Source organism: Anguilla anguilla, chromosome 19 (assembly GCF_013347855.1).
Source record: "Anguilla anguilla isolate fAngAng1 chromosome 19, fAngAng1.pri, whole genome shotgun sequence".
In the NCBI taxonomy this organism is placed as follows: Eukaryota; Metazoa; Chordata; class Actinopteri; order Anguilliformes; family Anguillidae; genus Anguilla; species Anguilla anguilla.
The window spans coordinates 10609739-10632011 of record NC_049219.1 but is presented as its reverse complement, the minus strand read 5'-3'; the positions used below and the strand labels follow the sequence as shown (position 1 = coordinate 10632011).

At 48.1% G+C, this 22273-nt stretch overlaps 1 protein-coding gene across 4 annotated transcripts in view; it reads left to right on the top strand.

Annotated features, from left to right (window-relative positions):
* LOC118218847 (receptor-type tyrosine-protein phosphatase beta-like) overlaps nt 1-19782 on the top strand; it is a 49140-nt gene extending 29358 nt beyond the window's left edge. For all 4 annotated transcript variants that reach the window (XM_035401581.1, XM_035401580.1, XM_035401579.1 and 1 more), the window contains 16 exons: nt 2702-2980; nt 5894-6043; nt 6468-6723; nt 7547-7650; nt 8545-8650; nt 9283-9363; nt 10437-10454; nt 10582-10663; nt 10987-11077; nt 11838-11914; nt 12888-13022; nt 13336-13458; nt 13674-13837; nt 15327-15462; nt 16398-16518; nt 17200-19782. In XM_035401581.1, the coding sequence (XP_035257472.1) occupies nt 2702-2980; nt 5894-6043; nt 6468-6723; nt 7547-7650; nt 8545-8650; nt 9283-9363; nt 10437-10454; nt 10582-10663; nt 10987-11077; nt 11838-11914; nt 12888-13022; nt 13336-13458; nt 13674-13837; nt 15327-15462; nt 16398-16518; nt 17200-17222 (1946 nt within the window). In that variant the 3' untranslated portion in view covers nt 17223-19782. The remainder of the gene's footprint in view (nt 1-2701; nt 2981-5893; nt 6044-6467; nt 6724-7546; nt 7651-8544; nt 8651-9282; nt 9364-10436; nt 10455-10581; nt 10664-10986; nt 11078-11837; nt 11915-12887; nt 13023-13335; nt 13459-13673; nt 13838-15326; nt 15463-16397; nt 16519-17199) is intronic.
* Nucleotides 19783-22273: the final 2491 nt, after the last annotated feature.

Sequence of the window (22273 nt, the reverse complement as noted above, 5' to 3'; positions counted from 1 at the left end):
GGATGGGTGATCTTAGGGCCATTTGGAAGTGAACTTTGTGTATTTTTTTTAATGTGCCCAGCTGCACATAAATCAGCTGCAGCATTCAGCGTCCCAGGGCAAATAGGAAAGTAATCTTGTCGGTGAAGGTGATATAAAAACATGAAGAAGTCACGCTGGATTTATTTCACATTCCAAATTCAAATGAACCCACAGCAGGTCGTGAAGCAGAACAGTAGCAGGGCTGGAAGAGTATGTCAGTAGGTACACCAAAGCAGCACAGCAACTTCCTGCTAACTGCTAAAGTGATGTGCAAAAATATAATACCGAAGCACAGAACTGTATTAGAATCATTACTTACATGGCGGTTCACTTGTTTTGTGTGGCTGTTGCTCCAAACGGTCAGCAGAGGGCAGTAACTGGCCGTCAGTGCGGGCGAGCCTGGCGGTGTGGATCAGCGCTTCGCGCGGCGGAGTAGCGGTGTGGAATGACAGCCGGCGGTCCGGCCGCTCCGTCGCGCGGTAACGAATCCGCTCAGGGCCGCGGTGATCCGATGAAACTCTGGTCGTTGTGCGTTCCAGAAATAAACACTCGTAACAGCTCCGACAACCGATTGGCCCCCCTAATCACATCGCTCGGCGACGATTGGCTGTTCGGGGAAAAAAGGGGCGCGGGCGTCCGGTGGCACAGGGCGAGTTTGAGTAAAAGAGCGACTGGGTGTGCGGGGTGGGGTTGGGGGGGCGAGGGTCTCGGTACTTTTTAAAAAAATGTTGTTGTCTTCCGCCATCGGCTTGTTTGCCAAATTGTGGGGAGTTATTGATATTCCATACCTGCCTCTGAGCCCGCAGCGGCAGAATGGCTTCGTTATAGACAGAGCTAAGCGTGTAGCGCAGCCATACACACAATGCACTGGAAACGTAATGGAAAACGACTCATGGTTTATTCATCAAGAAGACTGGAGGATCGTAGAGAGACAGAGGGCATCGGAGAATAAATATAATTGAAATTCAGTTTTTCCATTCTGTTGTCTTTCTTACTTTTTTTTTCCACCAGACTTACGGTTTCCATAAAATACTTATTTTTGGGTAGACGACTGCGTGTCTATAGGTATACGTGCTTTGGGTACGCATTTGAAAATCTCGGGGCGAAACAAATGCTTTTCAGCACGAAGGACAGAGACGGCATACGGGGGAAAATAATTTCACTGATGTGACAGCCAATTAATCCATTTGAAGAATGTTGCGATTAAGTGTGTTGGACAGTTTTGGTTTTATAAATGATCCAGTTTTTCCTTCCACTGACCACAATCATTAATGAAGGCCTACGCCAGGGGTGGCCAACCCAGGTTCTGGAGAGCCACGAAGTCTGCTGGTTTTTTGTTGTTACTCAGTGCTTAATTGATCAGTTGAAGCAGTTGATTACACAGAAACCTCACCTGGTTTCTTTGGTTTTTGTGGACCCCAGTGATGAAGGGGTCTACTGGGGGCGAGCTGTCCGTCTGTCCACCCCTGGAAATGTTTATGGACCTGCCTGTAGGAACCAAAGTGGTCTGTGCTTTCTGCTTCAATTTTTTTGTTCATATCATTGTTTTTTTTTTTTTTTTAAATCGTGATATTACTGCCCAAAATAGATCCCTTGGTAAAAGCAAACAGAAGTATACAGTGCACATCCTCGATAAGCTCTTTTCTACTCAACACTCTTAAGGAGACGCGGTTTGACACGTGCGCCGTGGCTATTTTTCGCTTTTGCGAACATGTCGCCCGTCCTTAGGACTCCATTTCCCATGGCCTTCATCAACGCTGCATATTTTACATCCGCGCAACATGCAGATGACAGATTGATTATCCCGCGGCTCGGAGAGAACAGCTTGAAAGAGTCAGGGCGGCCATTTTTAACTGTCCCGCATCAACGTTCTCGCTCGCTTCCTCTTGGCCCGAAGACTGAAATTTAATTAAATGAAATTGCGTGTGAGTCATCCAGTCGGATGTATTTTAATTCCAGTTGCAAGCCGAAGAGTTGGAACGCAGTTCTAACGGAGGAAGGGTTTTTTTTCGTGATTTTTTTGCTGACGCACGGCTGCGCATTTATGAAGGTCGTACATCACGGCTTCAATATGGCCGCCTTGGCAGTCGAGAGTCAATGCGATGAAAAGGCTTTGCTCATAACTGAAAAGGTTGTGTCATCCATGGCTGGATCTCTTGGGAGGCCTGCATTGCGCTGTCCACCGTGGAAAGGCTATTCGTTGACATTGCGGAAGCCGCCATTGGCCGATGCTGGTGGCTAATGGTGTTAGTCGAATCAAATTCAGTGAGGGTAATCATAATCAACCAGGTCATTCTCTTTGGTTTTAGATAGTAATCTCAGAAGACGATACCAAAAATATTCTGAACTGACCCATCTGAAATGTGCCGTCTTTCTGAGGCCAACTGGTTTGTAAATGAGCAATACATAGTTGCCCCAAAAATGTTTGGAAAGTTTCTGCATTTGCTGGCTTGTTCCCTTGTCCCAGTCTGATAGCTGTGCCTCTTGTTCTCCTCCTAAATTAGGGCGAGTAGCAACATCAACTCCTCCTTGCTGTGATTGACAGCAGGTGGCTCTTCTAGACTAGAGCGATTAGTGACATTACGCCACGGTGTACTTTGGCTCCGCCCACCTGGCCCTTGATTGACAGCCCCTAACTCCTCCCGTTCCCCCCCCCCCCCCCCCCCCCCTTTCCTCTCAGAGCCCGAGCGCATCCAGCACATCCACTGCCGGCCGCAGAGCTCGACGGCCATCTCGTGCTCCTGGAGCCCGCCGGAGTCGGACTTCGACTCGTACACCATCGAGTGCCTGCGGCGGGACGCGCGCACGCTGGTGTACTCGCGGCGCACGGGCCGCGACAGCACCGGCTACCGCATCGCCCAGCTGGAGCCGCACCGCCGCTACACCGTCGCCGTCAAGGTCATCTCCGACAGCATGACCAGCGAGGCCGCCGAGGACAGCGTGGTCACCATGATCGACCGTGAGTGCCGCCGCCGCCGCCGCCGAGCGCGTAGCGCGTAGCGTCGTCCTGTTCCCGCCGCCGCCGCCGCCGCCGCCAAGCGCGTAGCGGCGTCCGGTTCTCGCCGCTCGCCATCGAAAAAACACGTACACCCAAGCGCACGTTACTCCAGCCCCGGGTAGAGGAAGGTCCTGATTTTGACCTGCTAGCTGATTGGGAATCACCAGACCTGGGTCAAACACGTATTTGTTTTGGATTCAAATACTTTTCTACGCTCTACTGATCTTGTCTGGTGTATTGGAACAGATGAAACACTCTCAAAAAGTGCAAACAAACCCCGCCTTGGCAGGCTCAGATACACCAGGCAAGATCAACAGAGCACAGAAACGTATTTGAATCCAAGGCAAATACGTATTTGACCCAGGTCTGGAAATCACCAGACCATTGACTGACGGAGAAAGGGCAGAAGCCAAACCGAGCCAGCCAGACAGGTTTAACATGGAGGCCCTCTCAAAATCAATATGGCGGAAGATTGAGAGCTACAGTGCTCCATTCTCTTTAGACGTATTCACTGAAGGTTCATGTTTGGCTTTCTGATTGATGCCATATATGCTGATTATTCACAAGGGCCTCATAGGATCTAACAGAAATCTGCCCTGAACAAGCTGTCCTGTGTGTCCTGCCCTTAATGGTACCTTTTCTGAACGAACTACAGAAATGTTTAATTCACCAAGCAGAAAAGTAGACAGGTTGTCAGACAGACAAGACCTTCTTTCAGACCGTTTATTGAACACGCAGATAAAGATGAAGCGTTTTGAAGTGCGTCTAGCCGTCCGAGGAGGGGTAAGGAAATCAGGTGTGCTTTTACGCACCGTGGCTGGCCGACCTCCGCTGGATGCTCAGCAGTTCAAGCCCTTATCGGCGGTTTCGCAGAGTGCTTCTGCGGTTTTTTATTCCAGTTCTGTCAACATGATTTATTTTAGGAGATACGAGAGATGGAGAGTCGGGGGGGGGGGGTGTGAATCTGGCACAGCAGAAGAAGAAGAACTTTTGCCGCATTCATTTATTTAGGACAACACGGACTCAACGTGACTCACACAAAAAAAAAAGTGAAGAAAAGGCTTGACATTGGTCCACGGGGGATAATAAATGAGTGGTAGGTAGCGCTGGAGTCGAACCCGAGGCCAGCCACCGGGGAGGAGCTGGCGAAGACAGACCTGCTCCTCCGCCTCTCTGCTTGTTAGCACTGCGCTGCTCCCTCCGCGCCCGTACGGAAGGTTCCGGATGCTGATTAAGTCAGGCGGAAACACCTGGGTGAATTCGGGGCTCCCTGGCAGTTATGGGCGGGGGGGTTGGGGGGGGGGGGGTTTCTGGAACGAGACGGGACATCCACAGGGCACAGTCACCATGCAAAAACACCTTTAAATAAAGATCCCCCGAAATAGAAATCGAGCGGGGGCCTCAAAATCTCAGAGGCAGCAGGCGGATTTATTGGAGCAGGCCCACGGCCAAGCCTTACCCCCCCCCCCTCGCCCTCCCCCACTCCCACAGCGCAAATGCCACTAATTTGGCAGAGAGGAAGAGAAAGTAGTTTTGAACAAATATAATTAGTTAAGTGGACCGGGTGCCATAAACTGTAAGCAGTAAATCCTCCAGATGGCTGTGCTCACCGTGGCAACCGAACTGGGACTGTTTTTTTTTTGCGTTTTCTCAGAAGCAGGCAGATTTCTGTTAGATTCAGTATTATTCTGCGATTTATTTATAAGAAGGTGACAAAGTGATCCTCCAAGTTCCGCGACCCTGACAGCGCTGTGAGAGTGTTTTTGTGAAATGCTGTTTCTTTGTCCACACTCGCAGTGGGCGGGCTGTGATGGCCTTGTGATTTTGGACACCGGTTCTAGCCGGGATAAGGACTCTAAATCCAACAGTCGTTCCAGAATGTTCCACCGTGCGCTGAGGCGGCTTCAGCTGCTGCAGTAGCTGGCTGCAGAGTGCTTACTTTTGACCGGGCATGGGAGCGTGGTTTTTTGGAGAGGAGCCACACTCACCAATACAACATGTTTCTGCCCAGCCAACCCCCCCGACCGGTCCAGCTGGAGCATTGAGCCCTGCAAATGCACTTTGGTGTCGACTGCGCGCTGTTACCTTGTGACCTTCGACCTTCGACCTCCAAACTCACTCAGATGACAGAGACGATCGCTTTCATCCCCCTATGCAGTGTAACATATTTGTCATTTGGATCAGTTCAATCCTGTCCTCCCTCACCGAAATAAAAGTTGGATTATGGGATTTAAAATAGCAGGTGGCACCAGGGTGCCCGGGGGGGAGGGGGGTGTTGTGAAGGGGAAATTGTTGCCACAGGAATTTGTTTCCATGCGTCACCTGAATTCAGATGAATTAAGCCGTTCTGGGAAAAAAAAAAAAAAGTGAGCGTAAAGTATGGCATGCCTCTAGAACCAATTTCCCCAGACATCACTGGCACACCGCATGATGCAATATCCTTCTACCACTTACAGTAATGGCGGTGTGGCCTCATGCTCGGACTGGGAGCCATTTCGGCTCTGTCTGTGATTTACATCGCATACGTGCGTCAGCGGGCCAGTGCATTTACTGGCAGTCTGGCGTGCCGGGGAGCATATCAATGCGAAACCCGGGGAAATGGCAGGAACATGGGGGAGATGTAAATCTCTGTGTTCTCTGAGCGTCGTGATAAATCCTGAGTCTAGACAGCCAGCCTGTACATGTGCTCACCAATACAAACTTTTTTTGGGACTAGCTAGCTAACACGGATGAGATAAGCTGCTACTGGTCTCAACGAACCAATTTGAGCTTGCATTTCCGTTACAGCTGTTAACGTATTTGCCCGGAGACGCAAGCCTCCCAGGCCCACGTTTTTTGTCGGTTGACTGACGCCCCTCGTCTTTTCCCCTCCAGGCCCCCCCCTCCCGCCGCTCAGCACCCGGGTCAGCGACAAGACGGCCCGCATTACCAAGTCCACCATCTCCTTCAGGTTCAACTGCAGCTGGTTCAGCGACGTCAACGGGGCCGTCAAGTTCTTCACCGTCATCGTGGCGGAGTCTGACGGTACGTCCCCGTCGCCCACCCCCCCACACGCCCCCCAACCCCCCCCCCCCCCCCCCCCCCCCCCCCCCCCCCCCCCCCCCCCCACACACACGCCCTGGCTCAGCGAACAGCCTCGAGCCTCAATTCCTAACACGCCCTCCGTCCAAGTCCTTCACAGTAAAATGTCCACTGTTAATTCAACTCTAAAACTTTTTATTTACCACCAAACATTTTACTGGGTTGCAGCATGTTGAGCTTACTGATAAAATGCCATTTTCATATTTGAGGTTTTTTATAGAGTTGCTTGCCAGGTACTGTGCTATGCGTTCTCCTGTGTGTTGCACGGTAAAGTTCAAAGGTCACCAGGTTTGTGTCAGTCAGTTCCATTTGGGGCTGTGCGTGCTTTTGAAGCGGGCTAACTGGGCTAACTGTCGCACGACCGCAGACGTGGAGGACCTGCAGCCGGAACAGCGCCACCCGCTGCCCTCCTACCAGGAGTACAGGCTGAACAGCTCGGTCAAGGCCTACCAGACCAGCTACTTCCCCAGCCGCTGCGCGGAGGGGCCCAACGGCGACGACCAGGGGTTCGAGATCGACCTGGGAGCCGAAACGGACAGCCTCGGGGGACGCTGCGACCAGGGGCCCGAGCAGAGCGGGGGCCCCTTCTGCGACGGGCCCCTCAAAGCCAAGACCGCGTACAGGTACCTTCTCAATGTGCCACTGTGAACCACACTCACACTGAGCCACGGGTCGCACATGGGGACCGTATGTGATGCTTGGGCTCAGTGCAGGAGGAGGTTCTAATGATGTGGTCATGTAGAGAGTTAGTTAGGGTACCGTCCCAACGTGCCACTGTGACTCACACTCACACTGAGCCACGGGTCGCACATGGGGACCGTATGTGACGGTTGGGCTCAGTGCAGGAGGAGGTTCTAATAATGTGGTCATGTAGAGAGTTAGTTAGGGTACTTTCTCCACGTGGCAAATCATATCCACGCTGACCCAGAGGCTGTAGGACTGCGGGTCACGTTATAGTAAAAGTGGGCAGCGAGGGCTGTATCTGTTTCTGTTTCTGGTTTCCATGCCAACTCCTGGCCTTGATTATTCAATCAGCCCCTAACATTCGCGCCGTCTGATGTTTCAGCTGGATAAGCGCGTGAATGACAGCCGGAGACCGATCCTGTGTTCCTGCGTGAAACCTTTAGCGTGATCTAATCTACGAGTGAACCGGTGTCGGTGTGCGCAGCCCAGTCAGCTCATTTAGCCAGGGTAATTAGCGGAAAGAGAAACCTGCATACACACCGGCCCCCCAGGACTGGGATTGCCCACCGCCATGTTGTAGGAACCTTATGCGATGGTGGTCAGGTTCAGCATAGGAGGAGGTCCTAATAATTGGGCCGTGGAGGAAGTTGCTCTTCCTAACTAATGGGTCTAATGGTTGGTATGATTGGGGGGCCAGTGTGTTCGGCCATTGGCTCTGAGGACGGAGCAGCATCATCAGGGCTCTCCCCCTCCTCGTTCCAGGCTCAGCATCCGCGCGTTCACCCAGCTGTTCGACGAGGAGCAGGAGTTCCCCGAGCCGCTGTTCACGGACACCTACCTGTCTCTCCCGCTGGTGACAGAAGCAGGTGAGCCTCAGCTTCCCCCTAGCAACTCTGACTCTCAACTGTCACTCTGCCTGCGCTCCACTGCTAAGAACATGTCTGTTTTAACAAGTGTTTAATCCTGTAATGAGATTTCAAATATCTATTGTTTTCTTCTCATGTAGAAAATATTACCTTATTTTAAGTTACTTGTTGCTTGACAAGTGAAACTGCTTTGCCCCATTGGCAAATCTTGAAATGAGTCTCACATAGTTTTTTTGTCTTATTTAGCAGAAATACATTTTGTAATATAAATAAAATAAATAGATTTTTAAGTCTAAATGTAAGACTAAAAACACTTGTTAAGTTTGACTTATTCATTGGTTTTTGCAGTGTAGAATGTGCATGGGGTCAGAGAGTAAAAGTCCTGCCCTGTGTTCGCTCCACCCGTGAACCCAGCCGGCTGATTTCACTGATTAGTTCCACCACCTGGCTGACGTGTTGTGCTAATTGGCAAATGCGGATGACTGGAATTTTGCTGGGGGGGGGGGGGACTTTTACTTTTGGAACTTTTTGGAACTTTCTGGATTGTGCAGCTCCGCTGTAGAGCGTGACTCATGGAAGCCCTGACGCGCTGTTAGCAACAGGAAGCACAATAAACACTAACGGCATTAAAATTAACGACTGATATAAGTGGGATGCGGGTTTTATCCTTGTACTCCACCGGGGTGGTTTTTTTTAAGGCAGAAGCACTCAGGCACATTTATGGGCCACTCTCTGACCACATAATTCAGTGGGCTCCACAGCAGCCGTTCTGCAGTAGAAGGCTTTTTAGCGGTCGGTGGAGGACGCAGTGGCGCGTTTTTCCGCCGCGTTGCGTGGTGTGCAAGCGATGGCGGTTCACCTGCTCCCCCCCCCCACCCCCTTGCGCTTTTACAGAGCCCCTCGGCGGGGTCATCGAGGGCATCAGCGCCGGAATGTTCCTCATCCTGGTGATGATGGGGGTCACCGTCCTGCTGATCTGCAGGCAGAAGGTCCGCAAAGTGTGAGTGCCCCCCTCCCCCCCCCCGGACACGCCCATGCACTTCCACTGCCGATCGATACCCACCACACCCTCCGGGGGGCGCCGCTGCAGACTCAGGGCACTTAAACACACCCCATTTAACTGCACCCAGGTGCACAACTGAGAAACACACCGGGAAACTCTGAGCCATTTTACCGTCTGCCCCTCCATTTTAAACTCTGATAACTGGATGTGATATGATTCATTCTGCTATGGTAAACATAAAATAGTTATTACTAGCTGTTACAGTCACATGACATCCCATTTCATTTTTCTTTTATCTGTATTTGTCATATTTATTTGCTACATTTATATATCATTGAGTTAAATATGAATGTAGTCTAGCTGAATTACTTCCTTTAACCTTCTCAGCTTAGCTCAGGCTGGCTAGTAACAGTAGCACAGCACTACCCAGCTCAGAACTGCACGGAGTTCGGCACGTTCGCCGCACATTTCTGCAGTGGGGTGCGGCGCACAAGGGTTGAAGGGTTGACGGAAAGAAAGAGAGAGAAGCTTCCGGAACGTTCTCTGAGGCGAGCGGCGCCGCCGCCGCCGGGGCTCTCTCTCTGTGCGCCGCGGTGCTGATCGCCCTCTCTGATTGGCTCTCTCCGCAGGAGCGTCCAGGAGCGGCCGGTGGTCAGGATGAGCGTGCGGCGGGAGCGGCCGTCCTCGGGGATGCACATGGGCGTCAGGAGGTGAGGGGCTCCCGCCCAGAATCCCCGTTGCCATAGCGATGGCATTTGCGAAGAACCGGCTTAGGTGCTCTTGTTAGTGACAAATTGCCAAACGGTCCTTAGAAGATGCACAGAATCTGAGTGGTGCTAGTCTCTGGTACTGGTGTGTCTTTGTGATCGTTAGTGCATGTTGAGATCACATTAAACCAGGTGGGTTTTGGAAGTGAAAATCATGAAGCCGTCCCCCTGCCCCCCGTCCCCCCCCCCCGCGCCCCCCCCCCCCCCCAATGTGAGATCTCATCACCTAATGAGCAGCTTCACTGGAATGTTTAACGCAGGGGATTATGGGGCTTAGCCTTGTTTACACACAGGAAGTTCATCCGCCTGGTTTTGCCCATGGGTTTCAGACCGATCTCTGCGGCCTCGCTCCAGTTTGTTGCCGTGGGCGATAAAACCGGGGCGCTAATCGCTGCGACGGAGGAAGAGTCGCTTTACCCCTGCAAATAATCCCGACGTGTGAGGGGCTGTAACAGAAATAATCACCCGAGATGCAGAAAGGAGGGGCTTAACCCTGCAGATTAGTGTGATTAGAATGATCTTAACTGAACATTCTAATGCTGATGTCACAGTCGCTGCTGATAGCTGAAGGCAGTGGAGTTCTGGAACACTAAAAAACCTGCTCTTCCAAGGGTTAAGAGCTCACACCCCCCACCTGTCGTCTTCTGATGGACAGGTTGGATCAGTTCAGTTGTGCAGAAATTCTTTATGTGCTGGACTCAAATTAACTCTGACACATCCACCTCGGTTCTGCTACTCTGTTAAGATGAGTTGCTTATGCTCTGAAGCATTCTTCAATGAATTCATGTTGTCATATAACTTTAGTGATGTTTAATTTCACAGTCCATAATCAACAAAGGCTTTTTTTTTTTACCATGGAGACACTCAATTCAGTGCAGATGCAATGAAGTCAGGATTTGAACTGAGACAGATAGCTGAGTGTGAGCGGGAGATGAAGGCTTGAGAAAGTATTAGCATTAGCAAAATGGCCTTGATGGGGAAAAATGTCACCTAACTGCAAATCTCTTCTATTTCAGCAATCGACGCATTTCAAGGTACACCTTCTACTTCCTTTTACCACCTCAAAAGAATTCATTTCAAAGAATGTTTTTGTGATTTGTCCGTCTCATGTACTGGTGTCATTTTTAAAGAAAACCTTTTTTTTTTTCTTCACATTCTTAGCCCGATCAAAATCTCTAACTTTGAGAACCACCTCACCAAACTCCAGGCCGACTCCAACTACCTCCTTTCTGAGGAGTACGAGGTAAATGCACACAACCTGAACTCTGAAAACCACTGTGTCTATTTTTTTAACTAATCTCCATGCCTTAGTTAAGGCCAACACATTTTGTGTTACTTTCAACACAGTCTGTGTTAACAAGTCTCCCTTTGTAACATGTAAATTGTACATTTTCAACACGTAAGTAGTAACTTGGACACAAAATTTATCAATAGCAACACAAAAAGTTTGTTGGATTATAGCGTGTCCTTTTGAGAGTGTGGTGCCTCTGACCCCACCCCCCCCTCCCCATCTGAGTCAGGGTCACCCCCACCTAAAAAAAAAATTCTGCCCCCCTCTTCTCTCAGGACCTGAAGGACGTGGGACGCAATCAGCCCCTCGACTGCGCCACCCTCCCCGAAAACAGGGGCAAGAACCGCTACAACAACATACTGCCCTGTGAGTGACATCATACCGCCCGTGTGTGCAATGACGCTCCGTCGTCATGGCAACTATCCGACCTCCCCGGGACAGGGGAAAGCGAGGCGCGAGGCGCGGCCCATCGGAAGCACGGCCGCCATGAGCGTGCTGTCGCGCCCCCCCTCCCCCCCCCCCACCCCCCTCCGCAGCCCACCCACACTTATGACACAGCAGACGAATGCCGTTATCGTTTGAGAATATCTTCACAGGGAAATATCACACCGCCCGTGTCCTGGCAACAGCAGCCGTCTCCAGAGGGAGGCTTTAGGCTTTTAATTATATTTGTCTGGCAGATTGCGATTTGTGAAATTTTGGGCGGCTGTACGGGCGGTGGATACGCCGCCATCTTTAATGATCGATCCCCAGTTTTACACACCGTTGCTCCAGATCGTCCGACGCGGCAATTTTTGTAGATTTACTTTGACAAGTTCGGCAGGCTTACGCTGCTGACATCTCCGATGGACGCTCTTAAGAATGCCAGTGAGCTCTCCTTCCCCAGAATATCATCAGTCTGTTTTTTTGACGCCACATTTGCGTTCTTGGCGTGTCTTAGATGAGTCGCTGAGGTCTAGCCCGGTCGTCTGAGGAAGCGAGAAACCGTCACCGTCGGCCATTCTGGCTCCGTGCGCGGGCGCCTGCGCCTTGAGGGGGGGTCGCCTTTCCGAAAACTCAACCATCCGGTCGCGTGTGACGCTCGTGATTCGCTAACCCCCCCCGTCTCTCTCTCTCTCCCGTCTAGACGACTCAACCAGAGTGAAGCTGTCCCACGTGGACGATGACCCGTGTGCTGACTACATCAACGCCAGCTACGTCCCGGTAGGCTGACACGGCCAGGGCGTTTTTTGGTCATTTTATTTATTTATTTATTTATTTTCAGTACTGAAGTGATATTGGTGTCTTTCGCCGCTTATTTCGTTTACCTGACATTGTTTATTATTCAAGCAGTCGCTCGGCTCATATTTAGTGTAGTTTCACTCATCAATGCTTTTGCAACCAAGAGAGTTTGTAGCACAAAACAAAATGGCGGCCGTGAGAAAGCAAGTTAAGATGGTAGCTTTTTTTTGTGTGTGTCAACAGCACAAAGAGAAACCCGAATCCAACAGGATTATGACAAATGAAAGCTATCGCTGCAACAGAATTAAAAATAAATATTGTAGATGTGGTGGTGGAATAGCCTCTCTTACATACTTGAGCATCTGCTTGTGATAGTGAAGAGAAAAAAAGCTTAGAAGAGGAGGGGCTAGTGGTGGACCAATCACAGCTCAGGATTCAGCCAGGTCTGGAGGGTGTTGTGTCTGTCCGCAGCTGTAATTGGACGGTGTGCAGGCAGTGGAGACAGATGGGCAGTCCTAGGTAGCCAGGAGCCTGGCGTGTGGCACTGAGCACATTAGCAGAACCCTCCTTCTGTCCTTAACGATGGCATTCAGTCTAATCGTAGCGATGGACTGCAATGACTGGCAGGGGTACACAGAGGTTCAAGGCTTGGGCCTTCCAAAGAGCCACAGCTGGAGACCATCACTGCGTTTAGTCTCATTAATAAATGAAAGCCCATCAATCCCTGTGGACCGAAGCGGTCGGAGCAGGTTCACACAGGAACATGCCCATTTTTGGTTGTGGTCCTGCCAAAGGCATTGGGCTCAAACGTTTATTAAAGAGCTGTTAAAGCTCAGGCTGCCCCTGCTCCTGTGTTCAGAACAATTTGGGCTTTTGGCGAGGGAATGGACGGCATCTCTCTCTCTCTCTCTCTCTCTCTCTCTCCCTCTCCACCTCTCTCTTTCCGCCATTTCAGGGCAACAGCTTCCGGCGGGAGTACATCGCCACCCAGGGGCCCCTGCCGGGCACCAAGGACGACTTCTGGAAGATGGTGTGGGAGCAGAACGTCCACAACATCGTCATGGTGACGCAGTGCCTGGAAAAAGGCCGGGTGAGCCAACAGACGGACAGGCAGACTGGGGGACGGAGGGAGGGAGGGAGGGAGGGGGCAGGGAGGTGGGTGAAGGGGGCAGGTGGGAAGGGGGGGGGGGCTTTCTCGGCCTTATGGCCCCCACGCCACTCTCCCCGAGGCAGCTCTTGTCTCAAACGCTCGCCAGGGAGGGAAAGGTCAGCAGAAAACAGGAGACAATGTGCTGGAGGGTCGCTCTGTCTCTCTCTGAGAGCAGCGGGGTTTTGTGTGTCTGTAAGTAAGAAACCAGCCGCTGTCTGACCAAGTGTGTGTGTGTGTGTTTTGTCTCGTTCAGGTGAAGTGCGATCACTACTGGCCTTTCGACCAGGACCCACTGTACTACGGTGACCTCATCGTCCAAATGCTGTCCGAGTCGGAGCTGCCGGAGTGGACCATACGAGAGTTCAAGATCTTCAGCGTGAGTGTGGGACGCGCGAGCCAAATGTAGCAGTTACGATACGATACGACAGTCCCAGGAACTCGTCTGCTATAGCGTGTCGGGAAAGTGACCCCAGCTTGATCACTGCGTAATGTAGACCGGTGAAAAAGCCGTCTGATTGGCAGCAGTGCTGTGTATCGGTGAGAGAACCGAGGGGGAGGGTTTCACAAAGCCGATCACATCGCCCCCTGCAGGAGTACCAGCTGAACTACTCCAAGGTGGTGCGTCAGTTCCACTACACGGTGTGGCCGGACCACGGGGTGCCGGAGACCACGCAGTCGCTGATCCAGTTCGTGCGGACGGTGCGGGACTACATCAACAGGACCCCCGGGTCCGGAGCCACCGTGGTGCACTGCAGGTAGGCTGGACTCACCTCTGCCACCTGTGCAAATACAATGGCTCATTTATTTATGTTTTGGTTTCGTTTTGTCGATTTTTGTTTCGTTTAATTTTGGCTGGCACTCATTCTAACACTTGTGCGCACGTGTACACGCGCACACACACACACACGCGCACTGTGTCCCTTCAACCGGCCTGTGTGTGTGTGTGCGCGTGTGTGTGTGTATTTGTGTGTTGGTTTGTGTGCCTTTTTGAGAGAGAGAGAGCGATAGAGATGACCAGCCCTTCACAGATGAGCATAAATATTTAAACACCTCATATCCAAACTTTCATATCCAAAAGCTATAACCCCCCTCCCTCCCCCCCCTCCCTCCCTCCCACATTTGTTGGATTATTGGATTTACCACCCCACTGATTTCTTTATGATTTTACTCTCTTTATATTAGATTTCTACTGTGTCCGCTCCTCATGGACACCGCCCTCATGCAAACACCCCCTAGAACGCCCCCCCCCCCATTCCTCAGGCTCTCACACAGTAGTGAGGAGGCACTCAGTACTTAAAGCCACTTAAAGCTGGGGAGCCTTTCAGCTTCGAGCCCCCCCCCCCCTGCATTTCCCCCACTTTGCCCAGTGAGTTCTGCGCTGAGCATTATGGGAAACGCGCACCGCTGCAGGCCACACAGCGTTGTTTTAGGAGCAGGGGTGCGTCGACGCCTGCAGCTCCCCCCCCCCCCAGCTCTCTCCCTCCTCAGGCCGTGCCCCGTCCTCTGACTCCCGAGGTCATCCTAAATGTCATCCCTCGCCTCCTTCTCTTCCTCTTTCTTTGGGGGAAAAAAAGATGTTTCCAGAGGATAAGAAATGTCTGTGTCTCCTGTCCTTTTTCTGACGGCAGATTGCGATGGTGCTTAAAATAGGTCACAGGAGATCTATGATGCGCTGTGGCTGGATGACAGTGAATTACTGCACTGTTACTTTTCCGTGTAGAACGCCTCCTAATGGCGGTGATGAAAGGGAAAAAAAAGGAAAATGGCTTCAAAAGCGGCGTAAAAAGTGTTGAAGTGCAAGGTTTCAGCAAAGATGATTACCCTGCATTAGCATTATATTATTACATCCATCTGTGTTACTCAGCAGAGCTTTGGTAACTTGGTAACTGGGTCTGTGGCAGACCCAATGTTCTCTTCCACTGGACGAGAACACCTGATAAATAACGTAGTGCGACTTCATTCAGCGGTAATTGAATTAAATTGGCCAATTAGGGCACTGTACTGTCGCACACATTCAGACGTGCAGCCTGACTAAACGCTGGTCTAGGATTTCAAGACCCCCGTCTCTTCTGTTTCTGTTTCTGTTCCGTTAGTAACTACACAGGAAGTGTTTCGGTTCGGCTGGCCTTGTGACGTTCTCGTTAGCTTTGCGGCGCACGTGTGTCGGACGTGAGAGGCGCGTGATTCTGAGTGGTGTCCCTCTCTCTCTCTCTCTCTCCCTCCCTCTCCCCCTCCCTCCCGCAGCGCTGGGGTCGGGCGAACGGGCACCTTCATTGCTCTGGACCGGGTCCTGCAGCAGCTGGACGCCAAGGACACGGTGGACATCTACGGCGCCGTCTTCGACCTGCGGCTCCACCGCTCCCACATGGTGCAGACCGAGGTGAGCGGCCGCCGCCGCCGTACGCCAACGTTCTCACAGCGTTTCGCCAGCGTTCTCTCAGCGTTTCGCCAACGTTCTCACAGCGTTTCGCCCATGTTCTCACAGCGTTTCGCCAACGTTCTCTCAGCGTTTCGCCCATGTTCTCACAGCGTTTCGCCAACGTTCTCTCAGCGTTTCGCCCATGTTCTCACAGCGTTTCGCCAACGTTCTCGCAGCGTTTCGCCAACGTTCTCACGGCGTTTCGCCAACGTTCTCACGGCGTTTCGCCGACACTCTCAAAAGGTTTCAGCCCAGTCTGACTCACTGGCTTTTCAGTTCTTGTTTCCCAGCCGTGGTGTTTCAGCATCCCATAATAGTGCCGCTGACAGAAAGCAGATTGGAGAGTCCGCTGCCACGGTTCAGATGTTATTTATGAGGCGATATTAAAGTGTCACTTTCAGAATCTGTAAACGTCAAAGCGCACGTCTGGGTGAAGCATCGCACCCCATTAAGCCCGGTGATTCACAGACGCACCGTGTGAATGATTCACAGAGCACCGCGTGAATGATTCACAGACGCACCGCGTGAATGATTCACAGATGCACTGCGTGAATGATTCACAGACGCACTGCGTGAATGATTCACAGACGCACTGCGTGAATGAATGGATGCCACGCCTTTCACTTCAGAGTGCGGGACCCTACAGGCATCAGCGCTACAGTCTGGTCATATTAAACAAGTAGGCGCGTGTTTGATAAACAGTGAATGAGTGAGGGTGAAGGAGTGAAGATGGAAGGGTGAGTGTAGGGGATGTGCGGGAGTGCTAGGCCTTAACACGGTGCCCCTGTTTGATAAAGAGTGAATGAGTGATGATGAAGGAGTGAAGATGGAGGGGTGAGTGTGGGGGATGTGCGGGAGTGCTAGGCCTTAACACGGTGCCCCTCTTCCCCACGCAGTGCCAGTACACGTACCTCCACCAGTGCGTGCGGGACGTCCTGAGGGCCAGGAAGCTTCGCAGCGAGCAGGAGAACCCCCTGTACCCCATCTACGAGAACGTCAACCCCGACTACCACAGAGGTGCGTGCTCTGGGCTCCGAAACCACTGCACTCAGCCCATCGCCGAATGACCTGTGGGACCCGGTCCGCATTTCAGCAAAGAGCATCCATTACACTTAATGCGTGCATTATAGAGTACATGCATGATTGATGAAGTCATGTTTACAAAAAAAAAAAAATCTACGTATTGTTGATGCCACAAATTTTAGTGGCAATCCGTCATTGCCACAGTTATACTTCCACCGTGGTATTACTTCACAAAAAGCTTTTTTCAATCGATGGAGAATTTATTAATTATTGACAATAAAGTGACCTAATAAATGGAAACACCAATTTAAGTCACTTAATGACCCTAAAAACACCCTTCCCTAAAGGACAGAAATGTATTAATCGGGTGAAACACCCTTCTCTAAAAGGATAGAAATGCTTTAGTTGGGTGAAGACAATTAGTGCCATTTTGTAACAGCTGTCATTGACCTGGCCTTCCAAGGGCATGAGTTTACCCAATCTATGCTAATCAAATGCTTCCCACGCCATTATGGACCCAACAGAACCCTTAGCTTATGAAACTATTTTGTGTCCCCATTTCTCTGTTCACCACCTGTACACATTTGCTAATATAATTAGACACAAACTCTTAATGACCATTTTGGGGGATTCAACTACAATAACACTTACTTTACGTTTTATTCTCCTCTTCAGATATGGTGTACACCAGACGCTAATGAAGCTAATGAGGATTTCTACTCTGCTGCCGGCGAAAATGACTCCGTTTCTACTGCAGCTCTCTCATGTAAAACTCAATGGGAATACACGGCAATTCATTTTTTTTTTATCGTGTTTGAGGATGTTATTTCTCAGCAGTATTAAGAGGTTTATAAAAACTATTTAAATGTAACAGACTATTGTATATATTTGCATGTCATATTTATGTATACGTTCCTTTTTATTTTCATCCACGGGCTCATATTTTGTGGATTTTAACAGACAAGCTGTAAAATCATTTGCACATTCCTTTTGGAACCTCTGTCGTCAAATCCTCGCCAAAGCGCAAACTTCCAGTCGCTGGTGTATTTAAGAAAAAAAGTGCAGACTTTTATTTAAGCGCGTCAAGGGAATCAGTCCATTAAATTTCTCCCACGTGGATTTGTAAAAAAAAAAAAAACTTAAAAAAAAAACTATTATTAATCCAAACTGGAACCGAGGTTCTGGAAATCACCCAGAGAATCCTCTTTGAGACCAGTTCCCAAAAGGCTGCTGGGACATCACTGAGGGAAGAACAGTCGTATCAGGAGTACACGTTTAATTGAGCAAACACATTAGCTGTGCTGGGTAGATGCTAGGGAGGGAGTCCTGGGTTTGTTGTTTCTGGTTTTATAGGAATCCTGAATGTATTTTCCCACCTAAAATTTAGAACTAGTGCCATACATTCAACCCTCCTTCACAATGACTCCTGTGTGGCTTTAAGCCTTGAACCGCTTAACAAAGTCATGGGCACTTTGCGTGTTTGCAATCAAATTACTTTTCTTCCATCTTAGACATTGCTGACTGGGTGTCTCTGTGGCTGGAATTGTTAATATAACTTCTGACTGAAGGAGATGTGGACAGAAGTGTTAATTTATGTCTGTGCTCCCCCCCACCGAAGGCATTTATATATTTATGGAAAAGGAGATCATTTAGCATTCAAATTATATGTAGCATACAATGTGTGTGCCTAAACTGTGTGAATGAAGCACGTGTCAATCAAACCACATTTTATTTTCTGGATGATGCAGTTTGGCTGTATCAGTAAAGGATTTCGTAGCATATGTATTACCATTTACAGCACTTTTCTAAAATGCAAATATAGAAGGCGATGCATAAAGAGATTTCTAGATTTCTCACAATATTATATCAGTGTTGGTGCATGTTTTCTGTTGGCCCACGCAGCTTCTGTGTACTATGAAGGATATTTTAGATATTTGCAGGAATTTCTGACGACCTGCTGCTTTTAGAATGGCTGGCTTTGGGGGCATTTGTGCTTTGTGGATATGGCAAGATGGCACTAAAAATAACTCCAGAGCAGATGATGCAGTGATGCTATGTCTCCATAACAGACACTACACTAAAACTGAAATAATATATATTTTCTAACTCCTGGGGAAAAAAACTACCCCTTTAAAGAAATCTACTCAGAGACATAAATATAAAATGTGTTACTCCAATGTCTTTTTATTATTATCCTGTATTCAGGTGGTGCAAGGCCATTTTGTAAATTTTGTAAATATGGCCCATTTAATGTGTATGGAATATGCAGTGTATGATAACCATATGTGTACATTTGTCAGTCTAATAAGCTTTATACACAAACTGAAATATATTTTTTCCAACAAAAGTACAAATTATATGTAAGCATTGTAATGAACACTTTCAGATCGCATATACAGTGAAAATGAATCTGCATTATAGAAATATATATTTATATATTTTCCTTATGGAGTTATATCTTGGTGTAATCATATTGTATTCTCCAAAAAGTATCTATTTTGCCTACATATCAAGTGATTAATCACTGGAAAGCACTAGAATAATATGTAATCTACTTCTTGATCTGCTGTTTAAAGTGCATTACTCTTTTTAAATAAGATGCTACTGAGACTGTGAGCATTGTTACTATGACACTGTTTTGTTTTGGAGGCCTGGACAGAGTTGCATTGGTCAGTATTTATCCCACTCCCCTGTGGTTTTCATGTGTTTGTGGGCACTTAACTCTGATTATGTCAAATAAACCCCATAGGAATTTTGCTACTAACACCAGGCACCATTAATGCCAAGCATGGTGTAACTTAGGTTTGGCATGTCGAGTATTTGAACATTTATTTGGAGTGTATTTTATAATTAAAAAGGAAGAGTGGAAGAGGGGAACTTCAGAACAAGTTTAATGCTGTCGGTTCTTAAGAGGTGCAAACTCTGGCAGTGGCTTGTAAAGCGCTCTGAGATCTGATCCAAAGTGTCGCCCAGGGGACCGCAGTCCGGTGTTAGAGTTGTCTCTCCCTCTTCAGTCTGCAGAAATGGTTGCTTCATCTTGGTTTTTGCTTAATATTTTCCTCCACCTTGCTGTTATTTATCTTATATTCCATGTATACATCCATCTTCGTTTTTTTTTTTTTACACAGAAAGTGATCCTGGTGCCCTTTAAGTTTCTGGTCTTTGGCGTTGACGCCTCTACGCCCCCTCACACATTCAGAACTGTGGTGTGCTGGCTGTAACTGTAGCTGGCTGTCTTTTTCTTTCGAAGTAACATTTTTTAAAAATCTATTGCTCAGGACGGTCTGAAGGCTAGAATAAGCACACTCTGTCTCAGAGTGTATCAGAACATAGTTCGTCTTAAAAATAAAAAAATAAAAAAATACTGGCCGACCAACCGATACCAAAGAAAAAAAAAGAAGGAATCTCTTTCTCTTTATTGCTTAATGTGATTTGTTAAATGTTTCATGTGGTGGATCTACTGTCTTTTGTAAACAAAAACAAAAAAAAGTATTTGACCTTTTGTTGAAAATTATTAATGCTACTGATTTCCATTGAACAATGTAAAATCTTTGACTCAGATTAAACATACTCCCTTCCTTAAAGCATACATTGTATGTGATATTTAGGATGACTCTGTGTTTCCTAATGAAACAATCTATGTATGTTACATAATATATTTCAACTCTCACTTATATGTTCTGTGAATATATGTCAATGCAAATGAATAAAAACTAATACAAAATGTGTGTTAGTCTCATAAATTAACATATTGCATTGGGTTAGAAACAGATGAGTAAAGAGCATACATTCATAATCAGAACAAAACTTTCAGAAAGTACTCCCTGTATATGACAATAAATTACCCATAACACATTTTGTTCATAATCTCCACAACATGAATGTATTTGTCCAATATTTTATGTAGGTGGTTTTCTTTTAGAGAGAGACCAATTTTCCTTGTCTAACAGAATTATCATTATTATCATTATTTTTAATTGGGTCATGATACAGAAATGCAGTTAGGGAAATGCATCAGAATATGCATATGCACAGTACTTACCAGGAGGACATTTTGTGTATTATCGTGTGACCCATGTCTCGTGCTCTCCATCCACCATCAGTGCACAACACACCTGAGTGATGGTGGACAGTTATTTTCTGTTGATTTTTCTGTCTCCACCTGTATTCCTCAATAAAGCCAACACATTTTTTTTTCCTTCTCACAATGTATAATGTGTGTATCCTTTAAAAAAAAAAAAAAAAAAAAAAAAAAAAAATCATTATTACTGAAAATACAACAGATATAAGACCCTGCTGTGCTTTGGAACCGATTCCTGGATGCCAGCAATATAAATGCTGTTGGAGCTGCTAAAGTACACGCTTTAACTAAACCAACACAATATATAATATCCCATCTGTTAGACCTGTCACTTGGGTTGCTTAAAGAACGAGCTAGCCAAACAGTGGGGAGCGAAACAAGACCGCGTGCTACAACAGTAGACCACAGAGCGCACGAGGACTGCTTTAGTACAGCATTTGCAGTGCTTCTGTGTTCGATTCCCATCTTCCTTCTGGCTTCCCTCGGGTATCTGTGGTCTCATCTTCTACCAACCGCAGCGCCTGCGCAAGCCACCGCGATGCCAGTGCAGGGCTGGGCAGCTCTGCTCCGGGCTGTCGTGCAGCATACAACGCTCATGATTGGTCCAAATCGGGACGCCGCGTTGAGTGTGGAGGATGTCTGGCGTGTGAGAAGTGCGGCGGGCGGGTGACCTCGTTTTTCTCTGTGTTGACCCTTTCCTGCGTCTGCTCGCTGAAAGCACGGATCTGGAACTCTGAAGCTCATCTGCTTCACTTTCACTCAGAGTAAATTCAGTCCTTCCTGTCTTCTCTGCTTTGTCTCGGTAAGTTGCACAGCAGCCCAGGTTACAGTAAGAGATACTCACCAGCTCAACATTCAGGCTTCAACCTTTTTAATCATGGTGGATAATGGATTTAATAATGGATTACATTTATACAGAACTTCTATTCTCATCATCTCCAACCGTCCAACAATGCACAGCACACACCTGAGTGATGGAGGACAGCCATTACGTGCTGATATATCTGTGTCTCTGTCTGAGTTAGTCAATAAAGCCAACACATTTCTTTTCTCACAATGTAGCCTATAATGTATGTGTCCTTTTAGAAATTATTATTACTGAAAATACATCAGACACGGGACTCTGCTGTGCTTTGGAACTTATTCCTGAATACCAGCGATAATAAAGCCAACACATTTATTGTTTTTTTTTTCTCTTCTTCTTTCTTCACAAAGTAAAATGTGCGTTTTCTTTTTAAAATCATTGTTACCGACAATGCGTTGGACAGGAGTCCGCTGTGCTTTGGAACTACGGGACACCAAAAATAAAGATGTTGTTGACAGTTCACTTCTTGCGTGAATATTCTTGTAGACTGAAGTGATTTTGAAAGCACAGCTGGAGAGTTGTGGGGTAAAGCAGCAGAAGTCTGAAAACATCCAGTAATTCTCACATCAACTGAAAGTTTTATTGTATTTTGTGATTCATTTTCAGCTTGGGTGCAGAAGAGAAATAAAATTCCAGGTTATTAAAATGTTATCCTTTTCCAGTCTAACTTTTAACAACAAACTAAAACATTCAGTTTCACTTCAACAACTAAATATGACCTAGAGTCATTGCTTACACATTTGTAAAATATACATACATGCTTTTCAATTGTTGTGCACGACACTTTTATTCAGTAACTAACC